The sequence below is a fragment of the Grus americana genome, chromosome 10 (assembly GCF_028858705.1).
Source record: "Grus americana isolate bGruAme1 chromosome 10, bGruAme1.mat, whole genome shotgun sequence".
In the NCBI taxonomy this organism is placed as follows: domain Eukaryota; kingdom Metazoa; phylum Chordata; class Aves; order Gruiformes; family Gruidae; genus Grus; species Grus americana.
Window position 1 is genome coordinate 15,391,113 of NC_072861.1, and position 19,082 is coordinate 15,410,194.

At 48.3% G+C, this 19,082-nt stretch overlaps 2 protein-coding genes across 5 annotated transcripts; one reads left to right on the plus strand and one right to left on the minus strand.

The window, feature by feature from the left end:
- Nucleotides 1-310: 310 nt before the first annotated feature.
- WDR93 (WD repeat domain 93) lies at nucleotides 311-12,195 on the minus strand. The gene is made up of 17 exons (XM_054837464.1): nucleotides 12,000-12,195; nucleotides 11,285-11,626; nucleotides 10,315-10,510; nucleotides 9,593-9,657; nucleotides 9,278-9,356; nucleotides 8,292-8,419; nucleotides 7,700-7,738; nucleotides 6,686-6,773; nucleotides 5,867-6,050; nucleotides 5,627-5,697; nucleotides 5,113-5,199; nucleotides 4,673-4,804; nucleotides 3,908-4,124; nucleotides 3,153-3,213; nucleotides 2,305-2,458; nucleotides 1,995-2,175; nucleotides 311-840 (listed from the first exon to the last, which is right to left on the minus strand). The coding sequence occupies exons 2-17, from the start codon at nucleotides 11,546-11,548 to the stop codon at nucleotides 723-725; spliced, it is 2,064 nt and encodes a 687-aa protein (XP_054693439.1). The 5' UTR covers nucleotides 11,549-11,626; nucleotides 12,000-12,195; the 3' UTR covers nucleotides 311-722.
- Nucleotides 12,196-12,367: 172 nt separating this feature from the next.
- Nucleotides 12,368-17,874, plus strand: PEX11A (peroxisomal biogenesis factor 11 alpha). 4 transcript variants are annotated; one of them, XM_054837461.1, is made up of 4 exons: nucleotides 12,368-12,478; nucleotides 12,933-13,048; nucleotides 14,626-15,213; nucleotides 15,360-17,874. In XM_054837461.1, the coding sequence occupies exons 1-3, from the start codon at nucleotides 12,423-12,425 to the stop codon at nucleotides 15,186-15,188; spliced, it is 735 nt and encodes a 244-aa protein (XP_054693436.1). In that variant the 5' UTR covers nucleotides 12,368-12,422; the 3' UTR covers nucleotides 15,189-15,213; nucleotides 15,360-17,874. The 4 variants fall into 4 exon arrangements, with proteins under 4 accessions (XP_054693436.1, XP_054693435.1, XP_054693437.1 ...); XM_054837460.1 differs by having other exon boundaries at nucleotides 14,626-17,874; XM_054837462.1 differs by having other exon boundaries at nucleotides 12,463-12,478; nucleotides 12,933-14,223; nucleotides 14,626-17,874.
- Nucleotides 17,875-19,082: the final 1,208 nt, after the last annotated feature.

The following is a 19,082-nucleotide window of genomic DNA, read 5'->3' on the forward strand; positions in this document are numbered from 1 at the left end:
AAGCAGTCTTATCCCAAAGCTGCCTGCTTTGAAGTCAAAAGAAACAACTAGACTGCAGAACAGCCTAGGTGAGGCCTCACACACTCTGCAGCGTCACTGCTGCTTGGCCCTGCTATGCTCTGGAGGATGCCACCTTCGTGGCTGATTTGCTGCCTGGTTTGAAAAGACCAGGTCTCTTCCTAAGCACAAGGGTGCTGCTGCCTGCCCACCTGAGTCAGAGCAGAAAATGAGACACATTGGTGAGCCCCAGCCACAGAAGGACATCAGAGTCTGAGAAAATGTGAAGCGTAAGAGATGTTTACTGGAGAAAAGGCTTTATTAAGGAGGGACATTGTAGCATACCATACTGCTCTGATGCTCCAGGTCTCTGGGACAACTCGAAGATCCAGCACAAATCCTTAGCTGAACCACAGAGATGCTGGGATTGCCACCTTGGTGAGAGGCCTGTCCTCTTTCCTACCTCTTCCATCAGCAGTTTGTCTCTGATGAGGAGGGGTTGAACCCTGCTGGAACAGGCTGAGGGTTAGGTAAGGAGAGAGGCAGGGTGCAGATCCTTGTGGCTGAGCAGTGGCAGGCAAGAAGCTGTTTTGGATGACAAGTTGCCCCAGGCTGGAAAGCAGCAGGATAGATTTGAATAGTGTTGTTGTCAAAATATCAGTGCTGGATCATGGGTCTGCAGGACGGTAACAGTGCAGAGCCTGGCCCTCAGGATGCAAGGCTGACTACGGCTTCTTCTGTCCCTTCACTTTCTGTCTTTCTTTGTCCATGGCAGCTGCTTGTGCCTGCAGCCGACTCCAGTACTCGGGCAACTGCTCCCTGAGTCCCAGCAGGCTCTGCTGCCTAACGAGGGAAGAAAAGGGTGGTTAAAACAGGCCCTGCCGTTCCCCCGGTGCTCAGACAACCCTACCCTGGTTCCCCCAAGGGCCCCTTGGGTTCATCACAAATTAAGCAATTCAGATTTCTTGTATCCAGAAAACCTCAGTGATTCCCTCATACCACTCAGCACTCAAGTTTACTGCTCTCGACAGCAATGACCTCTGTATTTCTCTTTGCCTGTTTGCCTCTGTAGACACAGGTGTCTCTGCAGTTTTATCTGCCCTGGCTTGAGCTCTCAGTACCCAGGGAGCAAGATATCCCTGGAGGTGATGTCTCCCTCGTTTTCCCGGTATAAGGCAGACAAGAGCCTCTTCAGGTTTATGAGAAGGAGGCACAGAACTGGTGGCTGGTAGCATAGGATGAAACTTATCTGCACTTAACTAGCCAGACAACACCATAGGATCCAACCTGCAGACAAGAAATTAGGGAAGGCTACCAGGGAATATGTGCTGTAAGGTCATACCTGCACCCACCTGTTCCTTTTCAGATTGGAGAATTAAGGCATAAGTGATAGGAACAAACAGAATATCATTGACATAGGTTCCCAAAAGAATCAAGGAAAAGGTCACGCAATAAGAGATGTCACATTGCCATCTAGTGACGGCATGACCTCAATGCATCAGCTAAACTCTGCATCCTCGGCCTGAGGGTGGAGGGGAACCTTCTCAAACCGAGAAACATCCACGCAAAGCTGTTTAAACATCAAATGAACCTAGGAACGGAGGGGAGAGCAACGCACAAAGAGATCCCAGCTCTGCCTGGCTATGGGGTCAAAAGGAAGAGGCAGACACTTAAGTGAGGATCATATTCCTTGACAGAATCTGTGTTACACAAAAGCACATTAGAACTAGCAAGCCCTCTCTACCTGGAATGACAAGCCTGCCCCAGGCATCCTGACTTATAGCTGTTAAGCTGTTCCAGGAAGGACAGAAGGGAGAGAAGGAAGGGTTCTGGGTGGCTGTCAGCTACCTGAACATCAACCTTACCCAGACATAAATCTGTCACAGTGCATAGAACCACCCAGAAGCTCCAGGATGAGACCTTGCACGGACCTGAGCAACACCACCACTTACAATAATGCAGGTGCACTTACCTATCAGGCAGAAGGAGACCCTTACCTATCACGTAAGAAAATGTTACACCTCTCAATCAATGGCAGGTTCTGCAAGGATTTGGGAGGCAAATATGGTTCCTTTGGGAAAGCCTCCTTCAGTGGGTAGGAGTTGAAGTCAAAAATGAAGATGGTGCTGTGACTGGCTCTGCTCTGTGCCAACGCACCTGCCACCTGCTGCTTATCTCCTAGACAGAAACAAGAACAGTGGGCTATTGCATCAGCAGTCATCCAACAAGAAGAACTATCAAGGATCATTGCACAGCTGAATGCACCCAGTGACCACGTATCTAAGACCACTCCAAGGTGCTACGCACCTCGAAGCAGCAGGCACCAGTTCGCACTATCCACTGTGAACACTGGCTGCCAGGGAGATCCTACAGCATGAGAAGGTGGAGTACTGAAGCAGTAAACAATCTGTGATGTGGTGTTCATCAGGGACACTGTGCCATCCCAGGAGAAGACCAGGGCCTGAAACAGCAAGCTGACACTTAGAAATAGATGTAAGACAAGTGAAAAATATTTCCTGGAAAGGACATGGAATGACATTCAGGACTGCACATCCCCAACCATGATGCTGTTTTCTTTGCCTGTAGTCATAGGGCCACAGCAGGTCAACAACTGGCTGTGCAGGGAACTTGGACTGGAATTGCTGCAGGTTGGAGTTGGGAAGGGGCAGCGGTGCAGGTTAGAACTGGACTAGATCCAGCCTTCTGCAGGGCTGGCTCTGGAGAGCAGCTTTTAGTCTTTTTCTGAGGCCACCTGAAAGGTCCAGCTGGATTTGTGCTTGCAACCTCTACTCACCATGATGTCCTCTCATATTTGACCCTGAAGCTTCGTGCTTGGGCCTTCTCACCTTTGCAGATGGACCTGTCCATGTGCAGAGGGGCTCAGTGGTTGTTAGAGGACATGGGTGTAAGGGCAAACTGAGTAAGTTCATAGAAGAGAAATCCTTTGAGAGTTACCAGCTACATACAGACCTGTAACTGGTGCAGGAAGTCCCCATGCTAAAAACAGGAAAGGATGTGAAGGCAGTACCATATCTGATCACCCTTTTTCTTTACCGTCTAGGCATCTAGTTACAGCCATTACTAGAAACAGGATGCTAGGCCAGATGGACTTATGTTCTCACTCAATTCTTAAGAGAGCTGGCAGTAATACTCACTGTACTGGGGAATGCCAGGACAGGCACCACTACGCTGACAGCAAGATTTGGATCTTCAGGCCTGTAAAAGAGACTCAGGCTTATGCTGCTGTTTCATGTACCTGGCACAGACGGAGAGACTGTGATGATGACAATTGCTGTTTGTGGCACACGGGCTGGCATAAAGTTCCAGCCAAGCCCCTTCCCTATAGGGACAAAGCCTGCCTGCTCCTGGGCAGGAACACCCAAGGCCTGTCCCTGTGCATTCCTGTATATTGGAGATACATATCCCCTGACTGCCATGGAGGCATGAAACCATAGCCTTCAGAGCAGCAACTTTCCCAAAGCTGAGCCTTCTCCTCAAACCAAGGGGATAAGCGAACATAAAATTGATAGAAAGATGGCAAGAAATGCTTGTCCTGACTCCTAGGGGGAAGTTATTCTGGCAAGGGCAGAAGAGAGAAGTTGTTCCCCTGGGTACCTGGCGGTAACACAGCTAGTTGAACATCAGCCTGGGAGCAGTGCTATACACACGTGTCCTAGTGCATAGAACCACCCAGAAACACCTCTAATTCTGGCATAACCATTGGATTTTAGCACTGGAACTGACTCCTAGCAAAACCACATTTGCTGCTGACAGCAGCACGGCAGAGCTATCTGAGTAAATGCAGTAGAAAGTTCCCTACCCCACAGAAATCTGGGGATCCCTGCTGGACCTGACCACTATAGCACAGGGTTTCTTTGGCTGGAGCGAGGTCTATCAGAGTCTACCTCACCTGTCTGCCAGGAGCACGATGCTGGAATTCCCAGCCCTGGGTGCTTTCACCAAATAGAAAGAGCTGTCTGTACACAGCACTAGAAGCTGCACGATGGGACAGGCAGGATCTGTACCAGGGCAAGGTGTCTCATCGCTGGCCGCTACAGAACTCCGCAGGAAGTGGATGCTACGGATCTGACGTTCCTCTAGAATGGCAGTCACAGACAGTGGGTATCCTGGGGAGGCGGTGGGGGGGAAAAAAACCCCAACAAAACAACTATGACAGCAGTTTAGTAAGAAAAAGGAAAAAGACATTTATCCAAGGAAAGCTTAGCTTGGACTGTGGCCTGCTCAAGGGCAGCAGCCACCAGAACAATCCTGATGGCAGAAGAAGATTCTTCTGCCAGGAGAATCCCTGCATCATGGCAGGATGACAGTAGCACTGATGGCAGCCTCAAAGATGACCTGAGGGTGCAGTTGCAAAGCAGTGACTGTCACTATCTCACAGCCTCAGGGCAAGACGGTCCTCAGTCCTTGCTGCAACAGTTCACAGCCCCTGCATTGCTGTGGATAGGAACAGTTCTGTCATGGCTGGAGCACTCAAGTCATGTTGGCAACTTCTGGCCAAACATCCCATTAACAAGTGAGTCCAAACTATTTTCAGATTTGCTTGTAAACTCACAGCCAGTCCCCTGTTCACACCAAACCAGAACGTCAAAATCCTAGGGAAGGAAGCAGTTTATCTGCTGTGATCTTAATACACAGTCCCAAAGGGCAAGCTCACCTAGGTGTTTATCCCAAATAGTTATTGTTGCATCTTCACATGCCAGTGCCAGGTACCTGGAGCAGGAGCTGACAGCCGAGCATGCAATTGGAGCTGCACATGGCCACACAACATCAGGTTTTGGATCATAATCTAAACAGAAGGACATGAAGAGAGATAACTGTAAGAAGGTACAGAGCATTTTCTCTCATGGTACCAGCTTCCAGTTTCCCAATAAAACACACACCATTCTGGGGTCTCCTGCCACAGTGGCTTCACTAAAAATACTGCCAGTCTGTGCAACATGGAACCCTACAATCCAGCCTAACCCACAAGATATGGGGCAGCTCTTCTCCCCATTCCTCATTTCCCTGAATCATGAAGATCTGGGCAGTATGACAGCCACTGAATACTCCCACTGCCCACAGAGTGCTCTGCTAGAGAAAGCAAGGCTTTCTTACCCACTTTCTCCTTGAGTGGACGGTTAAGTAAGTACAAGCAGAGATTGTGGCTTCCATCCCAGTGCACACTGATGCCAGCTGGAACATCTGGTACAGAGAAGGGGACAACAAAAGAGAGATGGAGACTAGGGACAAAGAAAGGAACAATCCAGGACATCAAAACACCATTAGAGCTCTCAGAGTTTCCCTGATGGGACTTACAGAAACTCTGCTCACATAGAAACTAAACTACAGCAAACTCTCCCCTTGCCTGTTATTTTTATCTTGCCTATCATCTTTTTTGGTGTTTTGGGGGTTTTGTGGTTTTTTTTTTAACTATGGAGCTAAGTTTGTTTCGTTCCATACCAGTGACTGACTTATAAGCCTTATGGCTGACATTTTTATCCAGGCTTATGTCCTTCGAGATGGAATTTATACAATGAACCCAAGCCAGAGCCATTGAGCTCTAACTGGAGCTCAATGTCATGCAAGAATGTGCTCCATAGGTTAACAGTTTTTTGCCCATTTGGATTACCTGACTGTACTTTCATTTCAGGTCCCACCTGTAGGATCTGGCTAGGCAGCAGAAAATGAAAAGTAGCATGTCTGAAAAAAAGGAAGTAAGAAATACATGTAAAAGAAAGGCTCTAGGCCCCATGCCCTGAAGCCTTGGAATGAAGAAGGCAAAGCTAAGACAGAAGCTTCCAGCTACACTTGAAAAGTGCCCTGTGTTGAAGTCTCATGGACTGAAATTCTGGCTGGTGCTCCCACTCACCTGGGGATTTCCTCCTTGCTCTCTCTCTCACCCTCGGCCTCCAGATACTCCCGATAAGTGCTGCGGAAGATTGCTTCCTGCTGCTCCCACTGGGAGTTCTTGATTAGGTGATTGTACCCCAGGCGAAGCATGCTGCCATCATCCATTTTCTTCAAGGCATCTAAAGGGCTTTTAAAACTACTGCCTGGATTGGGAACACAAAGGAAAAAGGCACAGCCCTGGAAGAGTGGACACCATGGCGTGCTCAGAGGCACTCTGACCATCCCTCAATCAGGGTGGCATTGTCTTGAAGAGAGACACACTGCATCTTCCACAGAATATATTCTGTGGGACTTTCCAGATCACTAGCCCATTTTCCAGTATGTGAAGCCAGGGACCAAGGCAAGTCATCTGAGGACCCAGCTCACCTTGTCTTTCTGTGGAATTCTCCCTGACAGTGTCCCAGCATAAGGTCTGCTCCCTCCCCATTCTCAGCATTTTCCTATGAATCCAGGACTTAAAGTGGTGAACTACGCGTGCTGTTCGGTTTCTAGGGTCTAGGGAACAACCTCCTCCCTCTCCAGTAACAATGAAGCTGAGGGTGTCTAACACCCACTTCGAGACACACTGAAGTTATTTTGTGCTAACAAAGGTGACATATGAGATGGTCAGGTAGGAAGCAACTCCACTACAGGATTACATGTAACCACAAAGATAGGTCACGAAGGGACCAGGGAGCACGGTACTGAAACTTTCTGACCTGTTCTGTAGTTATAAGGGCCACGATTCCTTTGCCTCCTGAAGGAGGATGCAGGTTGCAAGTACAGAATCGGTCCTGACCTGTAATGGGTCTGGGTGGCTTCACTTTCAGCAGCAGCACTGGGAGACTTAGCTTTGCATCGGCTCTGTTTGCAGACACAGGAGACTCCTGCAACAGAAAAATGTCAGCCTGAGAACTGTGTTGTGCCCTACACTGCTAAGTTTTCACCTGTTCATGGGAATCAAATGCTTCCTAAAGGAAGCATATGCAAAGGTTGGCTGACGCTGCTTAGGAGATACTGGTTTTAGGCCCGTTCTTCAGGCCAAAACACAGAAGCTTGAGGGAGAGGGAGGTCACTACTTTCTCCACAACCTTACAAAGGATGTCTTGCCCAGACATCTCCTGTCTTCGTGCCCTAAATAACGTCCACTTGTGATCTTACTCATCTCTCTGAATTACTCTTGTTGCAGCACAAGCCTGGGTGGGGCACAGCAAGGCTCAGAAAAAAAAAGGAAAAAAAAAGAATAGAAGCAGGACTAAAGGTTGCAGAGTGCTGCTGAATACAAGAACCAGATTTTACTTCAGAGAGCCCAGGACTGGAGGCCACATATATTCATGGCTGGGAATAGAAAATCCTAGCAGGGGACCAGCACCAATGTGTCACCACCACCACCACCCCCTTCTACCCACACACATTGACACTTGGCTAAACAGAAAAGGTCTGGCTAAATAATCAACCATGTCTGAGGAGGAAGAGGCACCAAGAGGAACTTGGGTAGTTTACATGGAATCAGCAAAGAGGGAATGCCTGGGTGTTTGCTTTTGTCTTGGCTAAGTTAAGGGGGATGTTTGCCCTGAAGACAGGGCTGAGAAGCAGCTCCCTCTTAAATGGCCAGGAAAGTCTTTGCTGAAGGAAGAGGGAAGAGTTACAAGGCAGGTATCACAGAGGGTTAGCTGGAGGTGCTGGGCAGAAGGTGCCTGTGTGTTGAGAGGTGAAATCTAGCAGGGTGAAAGCGATGCAGGAGAGGGTTAAGCACTGACTCAGCATTTAAAATTCCCCATAACAGCTCAGGACATTCATTGAGGCCAGTTACCATCTCTGCAGAACCGTCTCCATGCAGCTCCAGACTTTTCTGCCAAAGAACCAGAGGCGACATCAGTTAGTGCAAACAGGCAGAGACCCTGCCCTGCTCAGGAAGGTTTGGCCATGACCCCACCAGGGTCCTCTTGTAGATAGGCTAAAACATGAACCCTGGTTCAGGACCAGACTCCCAAGTGGAGCTATCAGGTCTGATTCCCACTCCTTCACCTTTCCCCTGTAACATAAGGGAGAAGCCCTGTGGGAATACCCTTACATAGGGCCTCCTCAGATGGGGCAATACTCCTGGGAAAGGAGCTGCCAGTTCCAGGGAGGGGCAGCAGGAATGCTAGCCCTGGGACCCAGGGAACCTCATTGGAAAGCCTGTCTTAGGAGAGTAAACATGTCCCAATAACAAAAAGGCCTTGTGAAATGTGGGATGGGCAGCTGTAGCAGCTGTAGAGACATATACTCCATCCCCTGGGCCAACAGACTTGTTCAGCCTGTATCTTGTTGCCACTGTCTGCAGGAGCAAGGCTTGGGGAAAGACCTGTAGGCAAAAGGGTGTAAGAAAAAATAGCACAGTGGGAGATGGAACTGTTCTGTACCGCAGATGTCCAACTTGACCTCCTCTCCCTGCAAGCCAGGCCTGCTGCAGCTCCTGGGTTCTTTTCTGTCTCCTTCAGCCAGGAATCCTTAGGCAATCGGTAGATCTCTAGCCAAGCTTTTGTGCTGTCTGCATTGGGAAACCATGTTGAGCAATTGGAAATGAGGAGAAAAGGTCTTTCAAGCAAGCAGCCTCTGTTATACCCTTAAAACAAGATTTGGATATTACTTGAAATATAAAATCCCTGTAAACTCCATGCAGCCCACCTTTCCTCCCACTTAAGGCTTCACGTGCTTGACTGAGACTGACATCTCAGCCTCCAGATCAAGTCCTTAAGGTCTGACATCCACCAAATTCCATGAAGCGACTCAGTCAAAGAATTTGACCTGTAGCCTCCGAGGTAAAGTCGAAAGTGAGACGTGGTCTCACACTGGTTCTCTGTGGATGCTACATATCTCATTCTCAGCATATGTCCAGGTAGATGCCACCAATAGGGGTCCAGAAAACCTGCTAGCAGCAAATGGGTTGACAATGTCAGCTGCCACAAAGCAGAAGAATGTTGTAGCAAGGAGTTTGTTGCAGTGTTTTTAGAGACTGTCTCTATGCTGTCTGGCTTATGTCTGCAGAGAAAATTCTTCAGGTGTACATATTTCCAGTGTCACTGATCCATAGCAAACCAGAGGAAGAACTGAGTTTGATACTTCTGGAGAGGAGCAGGAAACCTGCTTTCACTGAGCCTTCTGGGAGCTGGGAACTGCACTGACCAGTTCCAGATAGCTCACTTTTGGGATCAGTCCTGATCCACACCAGGCCTTTTGGAGAGGACAGAGAGTGGCAGGAGCAGCTCTCTAAGCTGGAGGAGGGACTGGGAAGGTTAGGAACAGGATCCCTGGGAACACAGAACACTTTGAGCATTTTAAAAGCATTGCTGCTGGCTCCTCTGCTAGATCACAACAGTCACCCAACACAGCATGATCCTGCACTTGCCTTGCAGCAGGAGTCCTGTGTAATCACCTCCTGGGGACAGCACCACCTCCACACAAGCACTTCTCTTGCTGATATCCTCCTGCCAAAGAAAAACGGGCTGGCATCAAAGCAAGATCACTGATTCAGAGAGCTCCATGGACTTATGCAGTTCTCAACAGGGTGAAGGCCAGAGAGATTGTTGGAAGAACAGAAATAAATATTGGACAGCACTCTTGGAGTGCTGCTGCCCATGACAGAAATTCCAGAGGCCATTAGTACTCCTCATGATTGATTACTTACCAGCCTTTGCCCAGTGTCTGTGGAATCAGTACTTACTATTTCATTTAGGACTTTAATGAGTAGGAAGCTTTCCTTGTGAAAGCCGAAAAGCCAGACAAGCCCTGGAATAGAAATACAAAAGTAACAGGAGGAGGAGGAAAGTGAACGGATGGTAGCCATGCTCTTGTGAGATGGCTGTTACAATGTGTGCAGGAGAGTGAACAGTACTACATTTTTTCCTGGGCTCAAGGAAGAATATCCCACTGCTTCCAGCACTAAACTTTTGCTGGCTTCCTTATGCCAGCACCAGCAAACACTCGATTGTACAGAGAGGTGGATAAGCCAGTTTGAAAAGTATCTCCACCAGAATTGATAGGATTCAGATGAATCAACAAATTAACCTATTTACCACAGGGCTGTGCAATTACAGGTGCTGAAACAAAGCATGGTCAGGAGGTCATACCTAGCAATGGTTCTTTTCTGTCTGGTCCATGGTGTTCCTAGAATATGCTGCACTTCACTCCCAGCTCTGCACCTTCCTCTGCTGCTCCAGAGAGGACACCAAACCCACGCTCTCTACTAATCACAAGGCCCTAGGGCCACTCTGTCACCCTACAACCTGTCATCTAACACCCTCTTTGCAGGACTTTGTAGGAAAACTGTCAGCCATTCTAATGTTCCTCCTGATTTAGCACTCTTCCATAAATGCAGCTGCCAACTCTTCAGCTCCAGAGCACAGCCATCCCCAGCTAGGTCAAGGAAATCCATGTCACACTAACCCATTTCATCCACAGCAAGCAGGACGTGGCACTCATTCCCCAAATCCAAAGCATGGATGGCACAAATCTCCGTCTTGACTGCATCCCAAGCACAGACCTCCTTATAGTCAGACACCTTGAAGGCAGCCAGACCCACAGACAGACCGACAAAGACGTATTTTCCAGACACTGCAAGGCAATTGGCTCTTCCAGTTACCTACCAAGAAAGGGAAAAATGTGTGTACCCAACCGCTTCCCCAGTGGAGGATACATCAGCCATACTAGCGATATACTACTAGCCTTTCACCAACAGAAAATGCTGATTTATTCTACAAGGGGAAATTTTTTGCATGAGCTTTCATCAGAAGAGCAGGGGAGGGGCTCTCATCTCTGTCACAGAGATTGTTCTGTGTTGGGAATGATAAAGTGTGCTCCCACCTTTCCCCTTCCAACAAAGAGAAGGGGCTTGAAATGCCGAGAACTCAGTAACACTCAGCTCTCCCACCGCCAAGGCAGAGCTGTGATGGGATGCTGAACTGCTCCAGGCAATTGCAGAACAGCAGCAGACGCCAGCATATCCTCCTGGATACCTCCATGTACGGATGGGGAAGGCAGCGCTGCCCGTCTGCTCACAGCACTCTCATTAGGGTATTCGCCGTAACACAGAGCTGAGTTTGCCCATTTATATGCTACTGACTAATTACCTTCTCCTCAGCAAACAAGGGTGGAGCCAGCCTGAGAAGCAGAAGGTGAATTTAGGGCTGTTTAATATCTGCTTCTCTCTTTTCAGAGAGGTGTGATAGATGGGTGGGAAGCAGAACCTGTCAGACAAGCTTGGAAACTGCAGCCTTTTGAAGTGAATCAGTGAGATGGTGGTGGATTCTGAGGAAGGTGATGAACAGAAGAACGTAAAATCAACTGAATGGATATTCTCTAGAAAAGCTGCTACAGTGATTAACTCTCTCTCTCTCTGCTGTGATGGGCTCTGTACCTGGAATTCAGCCATAGGAAAGCATTTTGTGGGCTGCACTTTTACTTTCTGCGCTTCTTGGAGCATCTCCCTTCTTTCAATGATTTCCATAGCATTCTCAAAGGCCAGCATCACTAGTTTGTTGATCATCCTGAAGGGCTGAGGCAAAGCATCGCGCTTCCGATCGGGATCCTGCAGGAAGAAATCTTCCTCGTCTTCCTTTAGCCAGTCCTTTTCAGATGGTGGAGGAATCTCCAGGGCATGCGCCCGGATATACACAGCCATGGTTCTGCTCTCCCAGACGCAAAACACACTACAGATGCAGGAATCACAGTAGGTGCAGAACGAAGAATCGTGCAATATCTACTTGCATGAGGTAATGGGGGGAAAGAAAAAGATGATTAGTGATCTCAGAGAGGGAAAGGGGGTTCCTTTCAGTATAGAGAGCCAGAGCAACCCTGTTCTATATAGCTCATTTCTACTTGCTGCATCGCCTCTGTTACTCAGGGCTTTTGTCTTGCTCTGGGAATATCAGCCACACAGGCACCTGTAGGCTGCCTGCAGAAAAAGGGAGTGTAAAAGCTTTGTATGAGTTTGCATAAGAAATATGACAAAACATTCAAAGCTATTAGCTTGTTCTTCGTTAAAAGACTTGTTCGGCTTGAATAAAATCCCAAGAAATAATTCGGAAAGCAGGTGATTTCACTGGAAGTTATAAACTTCATTTCCAACCCACCGGGTTGTTTCCTGAGCTTCCCCCTCCGCGGCAGGGCTGGGGCCAGGGGCAGCTCACGCCAACGCCGGGCTCATGGCGGGCCCACCTCCACCGCCGTCACCCCACACAGCGGTCTAACCTCGGAACAGGACCCAGGAGGCCGGACCGGGCCGGGCTGTCCCCCTCCAGCCTCCCCGAGCGGAGCCGCCGCAGCCGCTGACGGCGGATACCGGACAGCCACGGCCGGGGGGAGCCTTTAGCGGGGACACCTGCCCCGCTGTTGATGGTCGCCTTGGCAACGGCACGGCGCGGCGCGGCCCGACCGGGAACGCGCACAGGAGCAGAGGGTTCCCCCGGCGGGGCGGAGTCCAGGCGGAGCGGGGCGGAGCGGAGCGTCCGCGTTCCCCGCACACCTCCCGCGGCTGCCACCCCTCCGCCGCCGCTATGGAGGGTTTCGTTGACTTCACGAACCGCAGCCAGGGCCGCGACCAGCTCTTCCGGTGAGTGCGGAGCCGGCGGCGGGGCCAAGCGGCGCTCAGCGGCCGCCCCTCGGTGCCGGCTCTTCGGGGAGCCCCGTGGGCCCAGCGGCGCCGTGGGGTGGAGCATCCGCACTGCCCCTCTGGGCGAGGGGGCCCTCAGCAGGCCCCTCACGCTGCCCCCCGCCGCCTTAGGGCCCCCCCGCCTCGGGCGGGAGAGCTGCCCAGTTCCCCCGGGCCCCGGGCGGGCACCAGCCCCTCTCCTGCCGTACGGATCCCTTGCTGCTCACCGCTTTGCCTGTCCTCAGCCGCCCCACCTGCGCTTGTGCCCCTTCCCTGGCTATCACTCGCCCTGGCACGGCGAGGGTGCGAGAGGGGTGACCTTACGCCCCGAAATAAGCGCTGCCCTGCTGCTGCCATTCCTGCGAGTTGCCCGTGTCTCACCTGTGTACCGTTTTCCTCGTTTTTTCCATTCCAGAGCCACTCAGTACACATGCATGTTGCTTAGCTATTTAATAGAGCATAAGGCTGATAAAGAGAAGCTGGTAATGAAACTCAAGCAGTTGGAATCTAGCATGAGCTCTGGCCGGAAAAGTAAGTACCTGCTGTCTAGAGGGATAAGTCCTTCTTCACTTGCTCCTTCCAGCAAACCAGCTCCTGGCCTTGCGTTTTCTGTAGTTAACTTACCTTGAGCCACAAAACCTCTTTTAGTATATTCACAAAATTGTCAGTACACCTTATCCCTGCCTTGGCCTGCCAGCTAGATAGGGCCAATTAGACATTTATTACGTCCTCGGCCTCCTCTCCCATTAGGCAATCTGAATTATCACTGAGAGAACTAGAGGAAATGAGTTAACAGTCAGCTGTTGCTGCAGAGATCAGGTTGTCATCTCTGTTCAAGGACAGAGCACAGAGTTACGATGCAAGGATGGCTTACTGCGCTCGCGTTACTCCTTCCAGCTAATGGGTTGAAACAGCCTAACATTAAAGATCATCATCCCAATAAAATCACCTCTGAAGGACCATCCTGCAATATGGCTTTTTATATCCTACTTCGCATATTAATTTTCTTTAGCATTTATACTCTACTAAATCATATACCCTTCCATACTTTTCTCATAGTCTAACCATTTGCATCAGTTCACTCTGAGTCACAGTTGCATCTATTATGGTTATGCTCTTGCTGTGGTTGTATTGCTTGCTTTCACGTTGATCTTACACCTACTTATCAATTGCTCAATCCTGGAACAACTTCAATATATGAGGCAAATATTCTAATTTAATGTGTTACCATGGATTTGTTTTATTATTCCAGTTAGCTCCAGAGTATGATAATTTCTAGCAGAGAGGCCAACTGGTTTATCAGCACAGCCATAATTCTCTTGCTTCTGTTAAACAAATCGCTAATAGACGTCAGGCCTAAATTCAGGACTTACAGTTCCACTAAGCTCTGGTGCTGCCAACATCTGTCACTGTGACAGTGCAGCAGGTTCGGGAAATTATTTTGCATAATATTGTATTAACATTCTGGGGCGAAACCTAAACTGTGCAGCAGATGAAGTCAGGCTTGCCATATATTATACCTTGAAACGGAATATACTGTTCCTGTTTGCAGGGACACACGTGTACCTCTGACAAATTCATGGCTGAGGAGGGACTTGCATCTCAGTGTGCTCGGCATGTGAACCGCCAGCTTTCACAGAAGCTTAGGAAAGGTGCAGCTTATGGTCGCAACAGGGTTAGTGCAGTAACATCTCCTGCCCTCAGAGGTAGGTGAAATCCAGTGCAGTGTGCAGCTGAAATTGGAGGCTCTGTTGTGCCACTTTTTTTGCTGCACTGACTAGTTCAGAGCCATGGGTGATATTGGTCCAGAGGGTACCCAGATGCTGAGAACAGAGCGGCAGGAGAAGGCTGCAAGTCCTGGCTATAACACAATTTGTGTTTAGGTCCTGGGCTGGTGCAGGACGGAACTGAGATGTTTACACCCCTTTCCTCACTAATACTAGCTTCTCACACTGAGAAGAAGATGCTTAAGCATACAAATGCCCAAAGCCCACTACATTTTTTCAAAAGTACATATGGACAGTGACATGCCAGGTTGTCCTGCATCGTAGGGCTGTATCTCTACGGTAAAGGCCAGGCCATGCTAACCTTTGTGGGGTTTCTTGCAGTGTTCAGACTGGGCAACATGGTACACGCCTTGGTAGCAGCCAGGAGAACTACACAGCTGCCAAATGTGGTCCCTCGCTTCTGCCTTACAGCCTCCAACCTGACCCGTGCCCTCTACTTCGTCTGCGATGCGGTCCTGTGGTTGAAGAGCGTTGGGCTCCAACCTGACATTGATAAGCCAAAGTGGCGGAATTGGGCTACCAAGTGTTACTACTTTTCAATCCTGATGAATCTAGCCAGGGATGGGTATGAGATCTCCTGGAGGCTGGAACAAGCTGTACAGGAAGAAAAGACAAAGGAGAATTCCTTCTGTGACAAACACAATCAGGAACTAAACTGTGTGAAATGTGATGGTTTGCATGGTTTTCTCCTGCTGTTTCAGATACTGAAAAGACATCCTCCTTTGCTTCTGGACTTGGTGAAGAATCTCTGTAATCTCTCAGGTCCTTTGGATACACTAGGGATCTACAAGACCAACCCTGGAGTGATTGGTTTCTGTGGCATCCTCTCCTCCCTGGTGGGGATCCTCACATTAGCAAGCCCACATCTGAAGCTGAAACAGTGACGTAAAAGGAGCTGCACAGTACGCAGTGAGCCAACAGCTTTGATCCTCTGATAGGTTTTTATCCTCCATATGGCACTTTCAAAATGAACATGTCTCACAGTAACCTCAAGATTAATTTTGTCCTCTGAATAAGTGAATTCTACCCTTTTTCCCTTCCCTGTGTCTTTGCAGATGAGTTTGGTGCCATGATGGAGTGGAGATGGGAGAAGGCAGAGTAATATTTCACAAACAGAAACGGGACTTGGAACATGGCTGCTAGATAAGGAAATACTGATGTTCCTATATTTTAATACAGGGTTGTGAAATAGCTGCATAGACTAATAGGTATATGGCTCATAACTAATCATGTTTACACTGGAAAGTGGGAACTCACCAATCAAAGGTTTCTACAGTCAGATTTTCTGTAGTGGGCTCAGGCAAGTTAGGAGCTGCGGTTAAAATGGCCTGAAGTCAAGTATGAGTGTTCTGATGGGTTTGGGTTGATGGATCCTGTTATCTATAGGCAGTGGTTTGAACGCAGTGTGATGGTAACTGAAGAGTGGTATGACCTGATCTTCCTGTGATCTCTGTGTGATGTGCACTGGTGATGTTGGATCTGTAGTCTAGCGAGTGGCAACTTGTGTCCCAGGAAATCAGCACTTTCTTCTTTTTCTTCCATAATGTGAGTCAAGGACCGTTGGCCACTGAGTCTGACTTCTCCAGCAGGCCACAGCTGAGGGTTTTGGTGAAGGACAGCATGTGGGAGAAGCTTGTCTGAGTGCTGATGATGCTGTGATTTGTAGGGAACTGGGTTTCCAAAGCTGTGAATCTGGAACCACTCACAAGCACTAAATTTCCCATTACACACGCACCTTAACTCCCAAACCCCTATGATTCCAAGTGCAACAATTTTCCATTAATCATATTGTGATAATTTTATGTGAAAAGAATGCAGTATAATAAGGAGATTTGGAACCTGCAGTTAAGGAGAGAAGCCTGGCTCAGAGCTCGTTGAGTCAGAAAAACTGCAAGGTGGTGTTTCTAGTTGTGTAAGCTCCTGGAGGGAAGGGAATGGAGTTGGTAGTGATAATATCGGAATCCCTTGTGAAAAGAAAAGCTTATTACTGGATTTGGGCATTCATGGTTTAGATTTTCCTATCCGGTCCTCCCTATCTTCCCCTCTCATGACCACAAGATTTCTTGTGTGATCCCTCACTGGTTGAATGGGTTCTACCATTTGAAAATGTCTTACGTTTGCCCTGCAACTGCATTATTGCTCGTTTCTTACCTTGCTGGGAATGATCGCCTGGCAGTGTAATCTAGGTTAAAGGAGAAATGCTGTGTCCAACTGTCTAACAGTTACATCGTATGCAGTCTTTGTTGCTCCTGACTTTGCAGAGTACCAGTTCTGACACCATCTGAGAAAAATTTGCACATTATATAGGAGATAAAATTATCATTTTTCCTCATCAGAGTTAGGCCTGTGTGTTCTGCTACTTTCTGGTGCAAGGGCTCCTCATTTAATCTGTCAGGAGATGTGAGCTGAGACTACTCTAACCTAGAGCAAGGTACTCTCTTATTATTTCTGACGCTGTCTGGAAACAAAAATTAAAAGGTGCTGGTCTCCTTTATTAAAAGGAGAAGGCTGTGGAATTGAGTAGGCATGGTGAGGCAGTGCCCCAGTTTACCTTAAATCATTGTGGTCAGGCTTGGAATTACTTCCAGTCTGAATTTGAAGTGTTAGCCTGCCAGTGAAGTGTTTGAAAAAAGAGGTTGCTGGGCAGGATAATTAAGTGTGCTTGAAGACCAAATGTGGCCTGCAGCAGCTCCTCTTTTTAATATGGGAATGAGTACCAGTAAAAGTAGAGCGTACTGGCAGTTCAGACCATAATGGAGCATTATGTATGGGATATGTTGTCTTCAAGGGCTTCCTCTCCTTTTACTAATGGATTTTTTTTGTTTCTTTACTCCATTTGCTGTTGAGCTCCTGGCAATGTGGGGCCCATACCTCCCTCGGTCAGATTTGATCACTATCTCCGTGAGTAGCAACAACTGTAAGGAAGGAAGAGGAGCCCTGATGATCTGGCAGCGGAGGTTTGGCCACCTTTTGTCCACAGAATTTCATCTTCTTGCGCATTTTTAATTCCTCTCAGGGGAGCTCTCAGATACAAAATACTTCTTCCACTGGTTTGCGAACTGATTTCTCTTTTTCCTTGTAGTTTGTAGGTGAAGGGAAATACTGATAACATACTGATGTGGCCCCTAGCCAGCTACACCTCCCTGTGCACCGCGAGGGAGGAGGGTGGGTTTTTTCCCTTGTGCCAGGCAAACACCGTGCAAAGCTGTGAACCAGGCTTTGATGTTTCTCTTGTAGGGACTGGCATGGATTAGCAAGTACAGACTTAACCTGGGAGATGGGGCAGTGAATTTTCAGCCCGTCTCAGCCTTACCTTTCCCATTCTACATGACTTAGGTTGGAGCATACAGGAGTAACTCCCTTTGCTGGATGTTAAGCACTGATACTTGCCTTCTGCCCTGCAGCTGGAGGCTAGCGATTTAATGTACCTTAACATTATGTGACTGAAGTCATAGAATCACAACAAATGGAGAAAATCCTTTTAGTGCTTATTTTTGTATCTGTTTCTAATACGGCGGTTGGAATAAGGACAGCTGTTTCAACACAAGCAATAAACCGAGATGAGTGTGACACCGTGTCTGTGTGTGTAACTTAAGAGATGGGGAAAAGAGATGTCGAAGGAGGAATCTTCCCTCCTATCTCTGAATTGTCTGAAGGATGATACTGTTGAAGAGACATTGCCTATAATTGTGCTTGGCTTATAGAGCTTTCCTTTTGCAGTAGCAAGGTGGCAGCCAGATTCGTCAGGCTCATGTACAATCCCCATTTCAGCTGCAAAAACATAAAGAAGTAACTATGCGAGTACCAGGTAAAACTGCATCTATGATGTGCCCTGAGACAAAGTGATGTTTTGAGAATTGCCATCACTTGCCCTTGAGTACCAGCGGTGAGAGCTGGAACCTTCTGCCCAGCGTAGGCACAGCTACGGTGAAAGGAATGGGTGCACTGGCATTTTAGTATCTCATAAACAGCCTTTCATTTGGATGGGTCTTCGTGTCGTAGGGCAAATCACTGCAGCTGTTTAACAACAAATGCCCGTCCAGGGTGGGGAGTGAAGGGTAACATCACCAGCTGAGATGAGGAGGGATGGAGCAGCGGTAACAAAACCGAGCTTACTGTTAGCTCTTATCCTCTGCAGTAAGAGCCTTGCGAACTAGGAAGCTCCGAAATGTTGGTTCCTGAACAATGTATAAAGCATTGCATTCAGCAATGATTTAGCGAGAGTTTCCTTCTGAATTACTGGTCTCATACACACTTCATAATGGAAACAGTTAACAGGAGAGTGGTCTGTGTGAGCTGTGCAGTGATCTTCTATTCTGCTTATGGACAAGGCCTTCCTAGTGTTAATACTGTGATTTCAAGAAATGCGTGAGCCATTCGGGATTCCCAGGTGAGCAACAAGAATGATCAAAGGTCTAAAAACCAGCATCTCCAGGGAGGGACCGAATGAACCAGTTCTGTAGAGGAAAGGTGACTGGGGGAGGGTGTGAGAAGTCTTCCAGTGTCTAAAAGGTTGACTGCCAAGAGGAAGGCAATAAATAGGTGTCTAAATCCATCCAGGAGGCGATACCTTTATATTGCAGCAGAGAAGAATTAAGTCACACAGGTGACTTTTTTTGAACTGTAAGTAAAATAAAAGAATAAATGGATTGCCCAGGAAGGCAGTGCTTAAAAAGAAACTGGACAGAAATCTGCCAGCAGTGGTTTAGGGGGTGCTGATCCTGCCACAGGGCATGGAAACAAATTGGTTACCTCTCCAGCCCCCTCCCAGACCGAAG

Bases quoted from the DNA above. Each gene is read 5' to 3' on its own strand.
- PEX11A (XM_054837460.1), top strand. From the start codon at position 12,423: ATGGAGGGTTTCGTTGACTTCACGAACCGCAGCCAGGGCCGCGACCAG. The intron at 12,479-12,932 runs GTGAGTGCGGAG...TTTCCATTCCAG, and splicing joins GGCCGCGACCAGCTCTTCCG to AGCCACTCAGTACACATGCA. The intron at 13,049-14,625 runs GTAAGTACCTGC...GGTTTCTTGCAG, and splicing joins CATGAGCTCTGGCCGGAAAA to TGTTCAGACTGGGCAACATG.
- WDR93 (XM_054837464.1), bottom strand. From the start codon at position 11,548: ATGGCTGTGTATATCCGGGCGCATGCCCTGGAGATTCCTCCACCATCT. The intron at 4,805-5,112 runs GTAAGAAAGCCT...CCTTCTGTTTAG, and splicing joins TCCACTCAAGGAGAAAGTGG to ATTATGATCCAAAACCTGAT. The intron at 2,459-3,152 runs GTGAGTATTACT...TTGCTGTTTCAG, and splicing joins TCCTGGCATTCCCCAGTACA to GCCCTGGTCTTCTCCTGGGA.